Here is a 17241-nt window from a genome sequence, read left to right as displayed (position 1 = left end):
CACTGTCTGCTCTGACCTCAGTCGACCCTACAGATGTGTCCGTTCACAGATGTTTTGCTCTTACAGTTATCTGATCCAACCCTTCACTCTACATGAGCCTCACTTCATCTAACAGTGATTTATTGTGTTTTTACACTTTTCATGCTGCAACACTCGCTTTAATTCTTAACTTTCCCTTTTGAGCGCAGCTTATTAAAGTGAAAAGTGGCCCCTTTTATCCAGGACATTATGATGGAGACACAAAACACATGCTGGGGCCCAAATTCAGTGCAAGAGAAGATTCAGTTTAAATCAATTCCAAAATAAAAGTCTCTAAAGGGGCAGTTTGAAACTGATATAAATGCCAAAACAAGGCATGAAATAACCACAAGGAACTGAAATACACAAAGTTTAATCACAGTGTCTAGTGTTTAGAGCCTCAGAGACCCCCAAGTGGCCCCAGTATCCTCTTTTTGTCCCTCCTCAAACTTGAAGACCCAGCTAGGATGGATGGGCAGAAAAATAAACCTTCAAGTCCTCCCTTTATATTCTGTCCATCACAGCATCCTCAGCTGCCCCTCGGGACTACATTGCCTTTGCGTCTCGATAGTTGTCCAGTTTCCAGACCGGTATCCGTGCTTGCATTGACGTCAAAGGAGCAGGCTGGATGTATAAAACGCCCCGTCCTCTCCAGTCAACGCTCACAGGACTTTTCAGATTCGGCTCCGACCTGAAATTTCACCGACAGACCTCAAGCTTCAGCTGCAGCACCTGGACAGGAAAAAAGTGAGTCCCGCGGTTTTTATCTACTTTTTTTGTTTTCAGTGTAAACTTTTGTTGCATCGAGGAAAATGTTGTGTGAGCAGGATTTGGTCTCTGACCTTTATAGAGACTTTTCCTTCTTGTGTCTGAGCTAAAACGGATCACAGAGTCAGTTTGTAGTTTTCGTTTAAAATAAATAAGTTTAAATTCTCCCTGTTACCTTTTCATAATTTCCACCTGAGGTTTGCCAGAGTTAGTGACACTGAGGTCAAATCAAAAGCTTATTAGTCTCCGCTCAGTGTCACCATCTGTTTCTTAGCAGATCGTCCATTTACTAGAGGACAGCAGCTCGTCTGCTCCATCAGTCCAACAGATTTAATATTTGTGCGTTTGTTCACTGATCGTTGATAACATGCTGAGCTCTCTGCATTCCTCTGGTTGCAGGACATGAAGCCAGTTCCCCTGCTCCTGCTCCTCTCTTCGGTCCTCCTCTCCTCGCACCTCCGCTCCGCCGCGGGCAGACCGCGCGTCCTCCCCGGCTGGCTGGATGGCAGCGGCCGCTTGCAGACGCAGCAACTGGAGGAAGTGCTTCTCAGAGCGGCCGCCGCCGCCGGGGACAGCACCGCAACAGATTTACTTGAAGACAACATCCTGAGGTTCCTCCAGAGACGGACCCCGGACCGTTTCCACCTGCTCCCACCGGAAGAAGAGAGCGAGGACGGGGCAGTGAGGGCGGCAGTGCAGCTGCTGAAACGGAGCGAGGAGCCGCCGCTGTCCATCGACCTGACCTTCCACCTGCTGAGGAATATGATCCAGATGGCCAAGATGGAGAGCCAGAGGGAGCAGGCTCAGCTCAACCGCAAAGTGCTCGACGAGGTCGGAAAGTAGAGCTGTTTTTAAAAAAGCCTGGTTAAAACAGGCCAACCGCTGTCTCAGCATTCAAGACCTCTGACATTAGTTTTTGTTCGTGCGCCTGCCCTCCTCTCCATCCCTTTACGCACACATGGTGCCAAATTACGCACCGCGACTAAAACGTAAGTCCTTAAGTGTCATTTAAAGACTTTGCTGGAAAATATGGAAACGGACTTTTCTGCCCCCTCTGTCCCTCCACCATCATCTCATCCTGCACACACACACACACACACACACACACACAAACACACACTGGAGCTCTGCTGGATTTCACACACAATCTCACTTTCACTTCTTGGTGTATTGGACACTTCGAAATCAGTTACTAAAAATCTGTTTGTGTTACTGGTTCGCGTTTTAAGTGTTCCCCTAGTGGGCTAGACAACCATAAAACCACCTCCTCTACTATCACCCCAAGTGGTTATGGATAGATTGGATTAGACTGAGGCGGAAGGAAAGACAACGTCATGTTGACTCTTCTCTCATCCACATTATCAGCTCTCACCTTCCTTTTTTAACCCCGTCTCTTCTTTATTCTGAGCGGGAGCACTATCAACTGTACTGTCTCTACTGTAGCATGCTGACCTACAAAAAAAAAGAACAAAGAAAAAAGAAAAAATCTATGATTTACTGAAAACATCCCTGTCTGACACAGTTCATATTATTTTAGCAAATGAAAGAAGCTTTTTTTGCCATTTATATTTTGTAATAAAAAAGTTTGAAGTGAAAATCTTTGATTTGGATTTTGTTATTGTACTGATCATAAAATTGTACTGACTATAAAATACAACTTTTTGTGACTGCTCTACGGTTTAAGTGTCATCCGGTGTTTTTCCCTGTGTGATAAGATTCTTCTCTAAGGCAAAACGAAAAATGCAAACAGTGAAAGCACTAAAACTCTTCTTCCAGAGCGAGATCTTAAAACCTTCTGCTTGATTTCAGTGAGATTTAGTGTGAAAGTCTCACAGGATGATTCCTAAAGGTGGTAAAGCCCCTGACTCTTTTTTCTAGCGCCACCATCAGGTCGATATTTTCATTTAACCAACATTTTGCATCATGATTAATGTATCACACAAGCAAATGTCTGGACTTCTATTAAATCTGATTAGAGAACAGCCAGTCACATCATCCTCCAGCTGAATCTCTTTAAGTGGTGCTTAATATCGTTTGGTCCAAGTTGTTGAAGCAGACAAGTGAAGTCAAAATGGCCTCTGGGCCCTTTGTTTCTGTGACTCAGTCCAAACTGGTGGGTGTTGGTGATTCTTCTGCATGATCACAGTGTTTGTGTCTGTCTGTTGGTTCAGTTTCTTCTCCCTCACTGTACTTCACAAATGTCGTTGCACATCACGTTGGTGACAAACTCGTGTGTCATCAAGTGTAAGTGAGCAACACTCAAAACACTTCACGGGCCAACAGGCGTTTTATTCCAAAAGACTTAACCTGCCGCAAAACCACGTAGCCACAGATTCCACTGATGTTTTTCTGTGAAATTACAGTCCTGCACAAATTAAGATGAAACATTTTTAGTTGAAGATTTGACATTTGTGATGATATTTTAATTTTACACTGGATATTAAATCCCCTTTTCCCAAAATCGCAGGATCTAAAAGACTTTGTTAGACCAAAGTGCTGTTCCCACAGTGTAGGTACTACAGAGTCATTGAGAATTAAATAACTAATTGCATTTAAAATCCGTTTATTTTAATTAATATGACCCAGATATCTGTGCTCAGTCTCTGCTGCACAGTAACAATGTGAGGTGTTACACTAGTCAGTCAGGGACACTCACTTTTTATTTTGCTGTCGATGTGCACCAGTGAAATTATGGAAATCGTTACAAACCACCAAATCCATAATTAACAATAATGTGTTAGTGTATTTACAAAAGCCACAAACCAGATGAATCTATTGAAAACAATGAAATATACACCAGGGTTAATATTTATTAATTATTAAAATAATTATTAAAGAAACAAAAACCTTGTAATGTATCATCGTTATAAGCCTGGTCCCTCTAAAGCATTAAAATGTTCCCTGAAACTATGAGAAGTTAGAAAATGTTTGTTTCTTTGTTGGAAAACTCTTCCAGAGTCCACGAGTCCCCCTGACCACGAAACTCCCAAAGAAATCACTTTTTGACCTGCAATCGATGAAGGGAAAACAGATCAATAATACATTTTGACACAAAGCCTAAAAGGTAAAATTACATTGAGAAATCAATGCATTGGCCAACAGGAAAACATGGTCATTTATCTTTGTGTCAGTGATGATTCATTCTGACCCAGTTCAAACTGGGGATGGGATCCCGGATCAGTACCGGCGTACCTGTCCATCACACCTGATCAAACATCATTCCTAATGTTTGAGACTTTCCTCTTTGCAAAAAACACGTTCCTGCCCCGTCTGTGGCTCTCAGCCCCAAAGGATCACAACTATTTCATTTCACTTTTATATTTGTCTATTTTAGAATTTACAGTCATGCTTTTGGCTTTGTGCAGGCTAACATCTGCTAATTAGCTCAAAATACAGGTCTGAGTTTTCAAATTCTTACAGGTTCTTGGTGATAAAACAAACTTTAAACTGATATTTTGATGCTGCTAAATGAAAACATCACGTCTGTGTCACAGGTCGTGGCAGCCGATCTAATAGTTGTTGAGATATTTCCCTTGAAACCGTAAATGGAGCGCACGGTGGCAATGAGTTTGAACTGTGACCGGGCCTCTGTGGAGTATGTTGTCCTGTGTTGGGTTTTCTCCTCCCAAGTCACGTTCAGGATATGGAACCGGGGAGGGGCCTTTCTGTGTGGAGTCTGCATTTTTGTCCCTGTGTCTATGTGGGTTTTCTCCTCCCACAGTCCAAACCATGCATGTAGGATTAGGGTCTGAACCCAGGTGGACCCGGGGGCCTTCTGTGTGGAGTTCTGCATGTTTGTCCCTGTGTCTGTGTGGGTTTTCTCCTCCCACAGTCCAAACCCATGCAGGTTAGGATTAGGGTCTGAACCCAGGTGGACCCGGGGCCTTTCTGTGTGGAGTCTGCATGTTGTCCCTGTGTCTGTGTGGGTTTTCTCTCCCACAGTCCAAAACATGCAGGTCAGGATTAGGGTCTGAACCCAGGTGGACCCGGGGCCTTTCTGTGTGGAGTCTGCATGTTGTCCCTGTGTCTGTGTGGGTTTTCTCCTCCCACAGTCCAAACACATGCAGGTCAGGATTAGGGTCTGAACCCAGGTGGACCAGGGGCCTTTCTGTGTGGAGTCTGCATGTTGTCCCTGTGTCTGTGTGGGTTTTCTCCTCCCACAGTCCAAACACATGCAGGTCAGGATTAGGGTCTGAACCCAGGTGGACCCGGGGCCTTTCTGTGTGGAGTCTGCATGTTGTCCCTGTGTCTGTGTGGGTTTTCTCCTCCCACAGTCCAAACACATGCAGGTCAGGATTAGGGTCTGAACCCAGGTGGACCCGGGATCTTTCTGTGTGGAGTCTGCATGTTGTCCCTGTGTCTGTGTGGGTTTTCTCCTCCCACAGTCCAAACCCATGCAGGTTAGGATTAGGGTCTGAACCCAGGTGGACCCGGGGCCTTTCTGTGTGGAGTCTGCATGTTGTCCCTGTGTCTGTGTGGGTTTTCTCCTCCCACAGTCCAAACACATGCAGGTCAGGATTAGGGTCTGAACCCAGGTGGACCCGGGGCCTTTCTGTGTGGAGTCTGCATGTTGTCCCTGTGTCTGTGTGGGTTTTCTCCTCCCACAGTCCAAACACATGCAGGTCAGGATTAGGGTCTGAACCCAGGTGGACCCGGGGCCTTTCTGTGTGGAGTCTGCATGTTGTCCCTGTGTCTGTGTGGGTTTTCTCCTCCCACAGTCCAAACACATATGGGTTTGGTTGGTGACTAAAGTGAATATGTGTGTCTGTCTCTGTGTGTCAGTCCTGTGATTGGCTGCTGATCTGTACAGGGGGGATCCCGCCTCTCACCCACTGCATGCTGGGATTGCAGCCTCTGTGTGGCTCTCGATGTTTCAGGTCAAGCTGTAGATGGTGGATGGACCTTCCTGGTGGTACCAGGACTAGAATTACATCCTCAGGGTAGAAATGTCTGTACAGATTTTCCTGGTAATCCATCAGACATTGGTTGAGATGTGACAGCTCCTGCTAACATGGCTAAGTAATGTCTTAAAACAGCTGGGCGCAGATGTTCAAAACAGTGCAGTGGGGTCGGGGACTATTTTCAGCCCTGGATTAATGCACATTTTCTGGTGCAGTGAGTACTGATGTGTGTTTAGTACCTTTTGGTATCAGTGCGACGCTGTGGAACAGAGGAATGTGATGTATGTGGGGACAGAGACCAGAAAACAGAAAGTACATTTTTGTGTTTTCATGGGATCTGTTGAATTTGTTGTGCCGACAGAATTCTTTAACCCAAACCTTAATGAAATGTTTTTATGGGCAGTTTTGGAGAGCATGTTTTTTTAATGATCATACAGCACCAAAATCCAGCGCCCACTCTTCCAGAAAGTCATTTATAGCACTGCCCACAGTGATAAGCTGATCTGCCCACTCTGCATTAAAAGGCCAATCCTGTTGCTCTATGTGTAATACAAAGTTTGTCTTTTGTTGGTCTGTCCCCCCAAAATTCACCCATTTTCAGAATCATTTCAGTCTGATTGGCTTTAATCTTTCTGTTTATTTACAGGTTATCTTAAATCAATTATAAAAGACTCTAGTGGAGCCTTTGAAAAGCTGGAAGGGGGGGCTTCAAATCCTGAAGAAAAGGACACAAGCATTTACATACAGTGGCTTTTTTATTCAATGTGGGAGGCAAAATCTTTTCAGATTGGAGGAGGAAACAGATGGAAAATGTAAATAAATGTTTGATTTTCATCATTTAGGGCTTCCTGTTGTTGTTTGACGTCCGTTGTGGCTGAATTCAGTGGATTTCTTCCAGAGGATTATGGTAAAAGCTCCGTTTGTGTTTTATTTCCTCGGGACTGCAGCAGGGACCTCGAAGAACAAAAGAGGAATATCATCGGATCAGTGTCATCATCCCACGTCTAAACAATCACCAGCGACTCTCCAACTGCTCGGCCTAATGTCCCCGCACGCCACACAAATGCAGCGAGGAGGAGGAGGATGAGGAGGAGGAGGATGCTGTTGTTGTTGTTGCCTTTGTCTGAGTCAGCATGAAAACACGCCGCCTCCCTGAGAGGACGAGGGGAATCCTTCGCTCTCTGCAGCAACTCGTTTTTACGTAAGTGGTCTCGTTAGAGATGATTTCACACATCCCATCTGTACGATGCACAGCGAGCTGCTGCCACCGCCGAGTTCAGACTGTGCACGTTTGCAAAATATTACAAAGCAGACTGACAAGAACATCTGACACATTTGCACTACAGTCAGAGCCGTCACTGCTTTCTTTGGCACTCATTAAAAACTCTGCATGTTTTAGGACATTACAACTGTAGGACCAAATACAGTGTTTGCATATTTAACATCTTATGAGACTAAAACTAGTGTTATTTTACTTATCTTTCTATGAAAAGACCATCAGCTACTCAATAGATGCTCTGCATTAGGCTGTTTTCATAGACTGAATTAGTTTAGTGCAAAGAATCAGCAAATACACAGAACAAGTAGCAGTTGATTACAACCATGTTATTAGAGGTTAAATTCAGTTTAGATGAGACATAAATAAAAGTGAACTAAGGTCGTTTATGTCTATTTATATGTGGCTATTAAATATATATGTTTACATTGTGTTAATAGATGACAAAAAGATGATCCATCTGCTGATGAAGACTGGGAGATGTGGTCAAAACCAGTGGAAAAGGGCCAGAAAGGAAGACCAGATCTCTGACGCAGGATTAAACGAACAACTAAAATTTTCCCTCACTGGTCCCTCAAACTCGTAACATCAGTCATGATCTGTAGTTTAGTGTCAGTTAGTGTCTCAAAGACTCTCAAACCATTTTATTCACTAACAGCTGATCAAAAACCAACTTCAGGGATTTAAAACCCTCCTTCGTGTTGGTCCTAACATCTGGAGTCAAGTTCGGACTCTTCTCCCACTTCATCAGGCTCCTCGTCTTCGTCGTCATCCACACCTGAAAACACACACACACACACACACACACACACACACACACACGTCCTTATTGCTAGAACAGTAACTATCAATGTGTGTTATAAATCGATGTGATTGATTGGAAACGTTCAAACTTTCAGACTCTCGTCTTCCACCTCACACTGTTTCAGTAACGCACCAGGGCAGAAGTCGATGTTCCTTAACAAGTCTGCGACTTCATCGGTATCGATGATGAAGTGAGCCATGCTCTCATAGCCGAGCTCTGGTCGCTCGATGTTAGAGGCCCTGGCTGTTACTGCCATCCTGTCACAACACACACACACACACACACACACACACAAGTAAAAGTAGGTAAAGTAAAAGTTCTCGTTCTGCAGAGAAACACTCAACATGGAGCAAACTACTTTTTATAAACAGTTTTTTTTTTTTTACCACTTTTTATCACTTAAACTTTTTATTAACTGTTTGTTTATAAATGACAACAAAGTCTGATGGGTCACTGTGCAAATCCAATAATACCCTGTTTCAGTATTACTGTCATAAATCACTGCAAATGTAGATAAAGTAAATTTTTAGCATGAAAAGCTCAGTTTGTGGAAACATTAATGACAGGAAGTGTAAATGGAAAAACTACAGGAGCTGCATTTTTTATTGAAACTCAAACAGCAGCTTTTAAATAACATTTCTAAAACGTATTTTTACTGCAGGTGAATTGAGAACAGAAAATATGTTAGGACACAAGTGGTTTTTCTGTTGAAATCAAAACTACATTTACACAAACACCTTCAGGATGGTTTTCTAAAAGCTGATATTAACACTGACAGTTATTAAATAGATATTAGTGACTGATGTTTGCTCTGGTATGAATCATCCATTTCTCGTGCACCGGTGTAGCTCTGTTAGACTCAACTCTAAATATTTAATCAGGTAAAGGTCACTGATGTCAGCACTAACAAAAGGCCAGTATCGGCTCAATCCATCAGCAAAGCAAATGCATGCAGATCTCTGGTCATTCCCATGCGGCCGGTTTGCTGACGGCAGCATTTAACTACTGGAGCTGCTCGAGGTGTTTTAGATCCAGCTTGTTGGTTTCTCTCCAAAGAGTCTAAAGCTAAAAGAAGAAAAATCTAAACTCTGACTGTCAGATTTGTATTTACTCACTAGACTATTTGACCTGTGGGGCTGTGGGTGGTCATTGATATGAAATAAAGTGTCCCTTCACTTGGATAATACAATAATCTCAAACTGTCTAAAACTGTTGGGAACTGTAGGCTCCTCAGATTAGATGTACAAAGTCTGACCATAGTGTCATGCACAGACGTGGCCTCACCACCAAACAGGGAACTTACTCTTCCAGCAGGACTTTGGCGCTCTGAGTGAGAGAAGAAGACAGAAAGGAGGGAAGAGATCAAATGAATCCCAGCGTGCTTCATCTATCAGAAGTATTTGTCAGACATGTCACGGCGTAAAATAAAAACATGATTTTAAGACGCAGCTGCCAGAATGGCCTCATGGTGTTTACTAGCTGCTTCCTCAAACTCTATCTTGTGTAACAGCTGCTTTGGCAGAGGATGTGGCTGAACATAAAGCAGCAACACCTGACGCTCCAACTTTCCCTCACACTTTCCTCAGAGGGGACAGTGACGCAGACGTGTCGCCTCAGCAGCAAAGAAGCTGAATTTAGTAACAACCTGCTTGTCTCGTCTTGAGACTGAAATGAGGGTCTGCTGTTTTAAGAACTTTCCAGCTTTCTTTGAGGCCTTACTCAACCTCAAACTGCCCAAACACTAACGTTTAGAGCTGCAATAAAGGAGCATTACACTGTTTCTTCAGCCCAGTGGGACCTCACAGTTTCTACACACCACAGATGTTCTGCAGCAGCGAGTCTTTACATTTCACCAGCTAACAATCTTCCTTCATAAATGACTCCACTGTTCCAAACATGCCTGGATGAGACATGGAGACTTGAGAGCCAGAGACCAATTCATCTGTCAGTCTATTTTATGTTGGAACAGCTGGTTGGGGTAGAACATAAACAGGGATGTTTTTTTTAACTTAAAGATGTTTTGTGAATATTTCTGAGCTAAATTCAGATTCTTTACAGCGAGGAGGGTCCGGCCCCTGCAGTGCAACCATGGTGTTTGTGTTTATGATCACGCTGAGCTGCTGCTGCTGCTGCTGCTGCTGCTGTGGATTTATAGCCAGAGATTTTTATGAACAGTCAAGGAAAAAGCAGGAAAACACAGTTTGGCAGGTAGTAAAATGTCCTGTATTCTAATATAATGTTGATGAGCTAATTTAAAATCTCTGCACACTCACTGATGTGTGTTGTTTTGATTAGATTACCTGTCACTTACACACTTAGTTTTGGTTTACTCGTTCTAAAAGTTCTCTTTTTTTGCCGTGTGTGTGTCATTTAGAAGTCCGTCAACGTTTGTACATGTATGAGCACATTGATTGGTTGATCGATATGAGGTGCTGGAGGGACTGTCCTGTTCTTCATTAACTGTGCAGCTGTGTGAATAAATCATGTGTGTGACGATACTCTCTGCATTCTGAGGTGAGCAGGACCAGAGGCCCAGATGGCCTCGGAGGATTTGTGGAAACGCAGCACCCGACATGGAGGCATCCTGCTGGACTTTCCCTCCTCACCCTGCAGCTGTGCACATAAAACCCTTTATCATCATCAACAGACACGACCTGTGGACCAACAAGCATGAATCATCGGGTCCAATGAAACCTGTGGCAAAGAAGGATCATGTAAACTACCTGAATCTGTATCTTATTTTGGGTCACCTGTACATGTAGCTTGAGTGGAAGTGGATGAGGAAGAAGAGATTTTATTAAGAAGAAGTAAAGGGGTAAGAACAATGTGCAGTAAGAAGCTTCTCACTAAGTCAGAATATTCAAAGTGCTAAAGTTGGCGACTGGACTTGCTGGAGGTTCCTGAAGATGAGAAGCTGTTACTCTGCCCAGGGAGGGATGTCAGGGCTGCACTGTAAGTGGATGTAAGTGTTGATCACATCCTCTGCTGAGTGATGGTCGCCCAGTGTGACGTAGACGCTTCTTTAAACCATCAGTCTTCTCTAGGCAGAGCGCAGAGGAAGGTCCTTCAGATGCAGCTGGATGCTGAGGCTGTTCCTGTCTTGTGTTTCTGCAGTGGCTGTTCTCTTTCTCCTCGCTGCAGCGACCTGCAGGTACTGAGCTGCTCTGCTGCTGTGGAGGGTGGAGCAGCTTCTGCCTCAGAGTTGTTGGGTTTGAAATGCACGGGGAGATGTTCACCGCCCTTGTGTGCATGTTCTGAGCGTTCGGGTCCTGGTAACTCCCAGTTTGTGCTGCAGCGGGTTGTGAGAATGACTGAATAAATACTGGTGTGTGTGTGTTGCCTGTGTACTTAGATGTAACTTATAGAGTACTTTTCCACACTCGAAGCACAATAGCAGGTCATACCTGGATACTTGAGGTTCAATGTCTTGTGAAAACAAGAATCAAACCTTTAGTTAAACGTCCACTGCTCAACCTCCTGATGTAGTGATGTCAAAATGCACCTTATTATAGTAAAACGCCGTCCTACACTAAGGAACGTCTATCATGACACTTTACCTCTAGTCTGATGTGAGAAATGTGCCTTACTAAAGTAAAACACCAGCTGTAGTTCATTGGTTTTTCCCACCTGTATGAACAGAGGCATGTGCGGCTCCTCTATGGCCTGAATGGCCGATTCGACCAGCGTGACCGCGGCCTCCAGGTGATCGCTGTGCTCACGGATGAGGCAGCGAACATGTTTGAGTTTCTCGTCCTGCTCTTTGGTGATCAGTCCCACCAGCTCCTGCTTCCGCTCGTCCAGGATGGCCACCAGGCTGCCAAAATGGCTGACCAGCTGCTCTGTCTGTCGCTGACCATTCTCCTGAAGTCAGAAAGCAGATTTATATCCTCAGCAACATCACACACAGAACGTTTGGGGTTAAATCATAAATATTTTCATCAATATTCAACTTTATAGAATAACACTGATGCACTTGTCACCGCACTCATGATCTTTTTTTCTAGCATTAGTGTTTGTGTGTGAGCTGTAGTGGCTGCAGAGGGTCTCACCTCCACAGCACAGCAGAGAGCTTCCATCTGAGAGATGACTCCTTGGACGTGGTCGTTGCTGGCGACTAAGATGGCGATGCCGTCGCTCAGCTCAGTCTGCAAACATTCAGAACACACTGGTGCTACTTCACCACAAGAATAGACTTCAGCTACTTTCATTATGTCATTTAAATGGTTTTTCCTTAGTGTCTTGTGAGTAGTAATAAAGGGACACAACACTACATATTCCACTAAAATATTTAATAGACCACGCAGCAAATGAGGTTGTACATTCTTTACACAATTTGGCACAAATGATATTTACTGTAACTCCTGAATGCATCGCAGAACTACAGGCAAATTAAAATATAACCTGGGATTCCTCACAAATTCACATGGAGCAGGGAACAATCCTTCATTATACACTTTCCTATTTAACGTTTTCTCTTGATGCAAAGACAAACACAGGATTGTGCAGTGTTGGAGGAGGAGGAATGCACTCTGAGCACTTTCTAGTTTGTGGCTGTGGCCACCTGAAGCATGAAATGAGTCAGCAGCAGCAGCATCTGTTTAAAGCATCATGTTTATGGTTTGTTCAGCTTCTGAGCAGTTCAGGTGTTGTTTACTGAGCTGTTGGTGTAGCAGAGATTCTCACCTGTGTTGGGTCAAATGAAATCACTTTTGTGACTTTTGTTTCTCACATTATTGTTTTCACAAAGATGGAGGATCGACAACTTTCCTCAGCCTCATCTAAATTTCAGATGAGTGAATCAGAGACAGAGTGAGAGATGGAGACGCCGGCACCGAAATGTCAACAAAGCCAACTGCTCGATAACGAGCCGGACACTGCTGCTGCTGCCATCTGCATGACTAAACTGCTGCGCTTTGTCTTTCTGTGAATGTTTTTCATATATTTGATGTACACGTTCCTGCGTTAAATAATCTCTGATGCTACTGTAACTGACCTTCAGATGGCCACATAAGCAGCTGTGTGTGTTAGATACTTTTCTGTGCACCATGCACTGACATTGTGCTGGTGTCCAGGACAGAAATACCAACAGAAGAGGAAACAGAGAAATAGAAGGAAGATTTAAAAATAAATAAAAAGGAGATGAGAGGTTATCATCCTTGGTAACAGGTCCCCCACACAGATGCACATTAAACTACTTGTATATATCTGTATATCTTCAGTGGTCCTTTGACCTTTAAACAAGCCTCCGACTCTGCTGGGAGCGTGCTCAGCTTCTCAAAACCAGCTGGTTATCGTCCAGCACAATCAATAATATCTCTTTACGTTCTGCTTGGTGTCTTTGTCCAAGCAAACCCGGTCAGAAAATCAGGGGCCTGGTGTGACGAATGAAAAAGTCACTGACATTGATTCTTTACCTTCTGCCTCGTGTAGACGCTGCTGAGCGGAGCCACATCACAGTCTTTGTGCTGGCCGAACACTTTGCACATGGAGCACGTCGGCGTCTGGCAGGACAGACAGTAGATGTTGATCTTCTCCTCCTCATGTTCTTCACACATCAGCTGCTGCTTCTGCTCGGACTTTGTGTTTACAAGCCTGGAGGAGACAAGGGGTGAGTGAGTGAATGTGATCGTTTTAAAACCTAATCATTATGACAAAAAAAACACCTGATTTAACTGCCTTTCAATGTCTCACACAGGAGGGTTCTGGGTCCCTGTTTGTAGTAAAGACACACAGAGTCTGGTCACACTATGATTAATCCAGGGGACATCTAGTGCCTGTGGGATCGTCTGGAGACAGGATTTTTATTCTTTCTCAAAAAGAAAACATCCAGTCTCTTTGCTGTTTGCCATCATGTTAATGGACTTTTAATGTTCTTGAAGAGAACACTTAAGGAAAGCTCCGGCAGTTTTTAATCTCATTTCAATGCCCAAGTGGCAGAGTGTCTACAGGACTTGGCAACACCGCCTGTATTGTTGAAGCAGCTTAATTTACTGCAGTTATCACTGACGTGTTCTGACGTCAGCGGAGGAACCAGAGGAAGAGTTGAGCTGAGCTGTGCTGAGAGAGCCAGGAGTGTATCACCGCTCATCTAGAGCTCAGTCAGCTTCTTCTGGTATATGTCCAAAGGACACAACAAAGCCATGTCTTCTGTTTTTAAGTGGTTTTATGGCATTTCCCCCCCCCCCTGCTTTGTCACGGCCAGTGTGCATGCAACCACTATCATCACCATTAACTATCACAGAAGAAGAAAAGAAAAGCCAAACACACACACGGTGCCCAGGTTTGCCTTACATGAGAGTCATCACTGGTACATACATACATACACAGGGTCGTACTCAGCCTGTGTAGCATCCTAAAACACAAATTTTAGTCAACACAAAACATTTGTGAACCTCGCTGTGAACAATCACTTTCTTTTTTTGTTTTTGTTGTTTGTTTTTTTAGCCCACACAGTTAATGAGGAGAGTCCTGTCCTTCTGTCTCTAATGAATGCCAACATCTCTCTTCTTTACCAGTGACTCATGTAGCTTCTAATTTGGAGTGAAAGTGACAAATCTACACATAATAATGTTAAATATCACTGTAGAGTTGTAGTTAGGGGTGTGCACTCCACAGAACAGGAGCCGCTTCGCTGAAGAGGCTTCAGTTTGAAACATGCACTGAGTGATCCAGAGCAGCAATAGACTTCAGACAGCAAAGTGTATTTGAAAGTACGAGTCATTCGTCTGGTAAAAACCAAATCAACAAAGCTTTGACCAAACTGATGTGAACAGTAACAGGCTGAATTATTAAAAGATGGTTGACCATAAAATATAAAGGGGCCACTCTCCTGAAGCTCTGCGGCACCACAAAGGTCACAGGAGGAAAGTTCTCGCCTACACCTGAAGAAAAATCCACTTTTCTCTTTCAGCGGTTTCTCTCCAGCCACAGTAAAAGCTTCCTACACTTCTTACAATCACACATATCACATCCATTTTCTAATTTCTATCTTCGTTTTTAAGCTTCCTTAAACGTTAAAGCATGTTCTCCATATCCACACAGCCTGTGATCAAAACCACCAACCAGCACAACAAAATGACAAAGTGACTTTCAGCACCTGAGCTTATTGCACAAAGTTAGTGTCTGAACAGGCGATAAATATTTTACTGCAGTGTTAAAACAGTGAATTGTGTGACTGGTGCTCCTTCTAATAAACTTAGCAACAAACTTTGATTTACATTGAGGGACCACATTAATTATAACTTGAGTTGTGCCACAGTAAAAAAAAGAAGAAAGAGTAAAGGAAACTGGCCCCATCAATGAAAATAACTGTAAATTAAAAAAAACAATCTGATCCATATCATCATCTGCTCTTTTTGTATTTATTCACTCTGAGATACTGGCTGCTGTGAATTTACACTAAATGAGCCTAACGATGTTAAATTAATGTCTACAATGAAAAAAAGAGGAAAATTACACAGAGTGTGGATGAATCAAAGGTGTAGACTGGCAGTAATGGAGTACAACACTGTTCTCTGTTGGTGGCCAGACATTACTACAATAACAACTTCCTTTTTTTATATCCAACACAGTGACTTTTAGAAAGACTCACAACTGACTAATGTGTATTTTTATACAGTAAATTAAACTTGTATTCAGAAATGATGGATTATTATTATTTACATATTATTTTTATTGTTTTTGTTAATTATGGAACCATAAGTGGAGGCTGGTGTACAGACACATAATGAACAATATTTCACAGTGACAAACACTGACACCTACTCACCTGGAGGACTCCTGTTGTCTGTAGATGTCGATGATGTTCTCCACCAGCAGGTTCCTCTGCAGCCCGTAGACCCCGTGCCGGTCCAGCACCACCTCGTGGCGACACGACGGACAGCGGAAACGGCCGCCGGTGGCTGCGATGCCAGAGGAGCCTCGGGACTGCCACAGAGGGTTAGCTGACTGGGGGCAGAGGAGGAAAAGATTTGATTTTTAGCCTCACTGACCTTCTCCATGTCGCCGCTGGTTTTTTTGCTAAGTGTCTCAAGGAAAAGAGCAAGGTCAGAAGGTCAAAGGAAGCATCCTGTGATTGGCATTTAACAACACCCGTTTTCTCTGCACAGGAGTTTCTATCTGCTGCACAGATAAAAACAGCTTATGGTTTAATTTCTGCTCCACACGGTAATTGCATGCAAATGTGACATATGTCATTGGACCTTTTATAGAATGAAAGAAAATCCTAAATGCATATTTGAAGAGTTAAACAGTAAATAGATAAACCTACAAAATATGCAATACATGGCTGAAATTATTCATACATGCCCCATGTGCCTGATCACATGGGGCATGTATGAGCGAACAAACAGCTAACTGTGCTATATTTAGCCACAGTTTGGTGGAGCATTGTCTCTGTACCGACGGGCAGGGGAGAAGTGGATTGTACAACATTTAGACTTTGAGAAGTTTCCATCAGAACCTGGTTTCCTGTGGAATTCATTATCACTGATGTGAATCCAAGCTAATTAAAGAAAACCAGGACAAACTGGAAGGCGACTAACTGACCCTCAAAAGAAAGGGGTTTTGGTGAAGGACTCCTTTGAAAACGATCAGAGTAAAACATCTGTGTGTTATCTGTGTGTTTTCAAGTGTGTGTTTGTTTTGAAATAGAACAGCCTGAGTCTCACCTGGAAGATGTCGTTGGCACACTTGCGACAGAGGTTGTGTTGGCAGGGCAGGATGACCACAGGTTTGGAGAACATCTCCATGCACACGGGGCAGATCAGCTGCTTCTCCAGGTTCTCCATGGTGGCTCCGCTGCCAGCACCGGACCCAGAGCTGCCTGCTGATGGAGGCTTGAAGCCCACAGCAAAGTTCATCGCCTCCAGAGGTGGAGAGTTAAATATTAGAGAAGACAGAAGAGGACAACAAGTAGAGACTTCCAGAAACACAAGTCCAGGGGCTATTCTAGCTTTTCCCCTTTAATCCACTCATCAAACAGCTCTCACTTTATCAGCTTTGACTCTTTTTATCGTTCTAGACTTGACTAGACTTTTTGCTCTAACTCTCGCCAGCTGTCTATCGCTTTACCCCTCCGTCAGCCTCTCTAACCCCCATTAGTCCCTCCCAGACCCTCTGTCTCAGTCCCACAGCAGCTGGACTGTTGCCCATCGGTATTTTTAGCTCCTCAGTTTGTTGTGGCTTGGGTTACTGTCTAAACTGTGCTCCGCAGCCAAAGCGTTGGAAAGTCAGGGTGTGGCAGAGATTTACTACGGTCGTCTGCCCCAGGGTTCAGCTGGCGACGTTTGATGAAGTCTGACACTTCGGAGGGGATCCTGGTGACACATAACGCAACCCTTAGCAGCCACGTTTGAGGTCATTAGCACTTTGGCATAAACAGGCCGGTCCAATGTCTCAACCTTTGTTTGTCCCTGCACAATGTAGTGAATGTAGTTTCTTTAAACTTTATAAAAGAAAACTCTTCTAATGAC

The 17241-nt window shown here is 43.8% G+C and overlaps 2 protein-coding genes across 3 annotated transcripts; one reads left to right on the top strand and one right to left on the bottom strand.

Annotated features, from left to right (window-relative positions):
- Window positions 1–1188: 1188 nt before the first annotated feature.
- Window positions 1189–1866, top strand: uts1 (urotensin 1). Its single transcript, XM_026318982.1, has one exon. The coding sequence runs from the start codon at window positions 1189–1191 to the stop codon at window positions 1627–1629; it is 441 nt and encodes a 146-aa protein (XP_026174767.1). The 3' UTR covers window positions 1630–1866.
- Window positions 1867–6429: 4563 nt separating this feature from the next.
- On the bottom strand, window positions 6430–16998 carry trim54 (tripartite motif containing 54). Of its 2 annotated transcripts, XR_003296348.2 has the most exons (9): window positions 16438–16998; window positions 15537–15715; window positions 13183–13360; window positions 11818–11913; window positions 11396–11629; window positions 9072–9094; window positions 7901–8025; window positions 7620–7741; window positions 6430–6641 (listed from the first exon to the last, which is right to left on the bottom strand). XR_003296348.2 is itself a non-coding variant. In XM_026318630.1 (8 exons), exons 1-8 carry the CDS (start codon window positions 16627–16629, stop codon window positions 7671–7673), a joined length of 1098 nt encoding a protein of 365 aa, XP_026174415.1. In that variant the 5' UTR covers window positions 16630–16998; the 3' UTR covers window positions 7276–7670. The 2 variants fall into 2 exon arrangements, 1 of the variants encoding a protein (XP_026174415.1); XM_026318630.1 differs by lacking the exon at window positions 6430–6641 and having other exon boundaries at window positions 7276–7741.
- Window positions 16999–17241: the final 243 nt, after the last annotated feature.

The sequence above is a fragment of the Mastacembelus armatus genome, chromosome 24 (assembly GCF_900324485.2).
Source record: "Mastacembelus armatus chromosome 24, fMasArm1.2, whole genome shotgun sequence".
Taxonomy (NCBI): Eukaryota; Metazoa; Chordata; class Actinopteri; order Synbranchiformes; family Mastacembelidae; genus Mastacembelus; species Mastacembelus armatus.
Note: the sequence above shows the minus strand (reverse complement) of the source record. Positions and strands in the feature narration are given on the sequence as shown.

Excerpts from the sequence above, each read along its gene's own strand:
- uts1 (XM_026318982.1), top strand. The coding sequence starts at position 1,189 with ATGAAGCCAGTTCCCCTGCTCCTGCTCCTCTCTTCGGTCCTCCTCTCC.
- trim54 (XM_026318630.1), bottom strand. The coding sequence starts at position 16,629 with ATGAACTTTGCTGTGGGCTTCAAGCCTCCATCAGCAGGCAGCTCTGGG. Across the intron at positions 15,716-16,437 it reads GTGCCAACGACATCTTCCAG|TCAGCTAACCCTCTGTGGCA; the intron begins GTGAGACTCAGG and ends CTCTGCCCCCAG. Across the intron at positions 8,026-9,071 it reads GCCAAAGTCCTGCTGGAAGA|GATGGCAGTAACAGCCAGGG; the intron begins GTAAGTTCCCTG and ends GTGTTGTGACAG.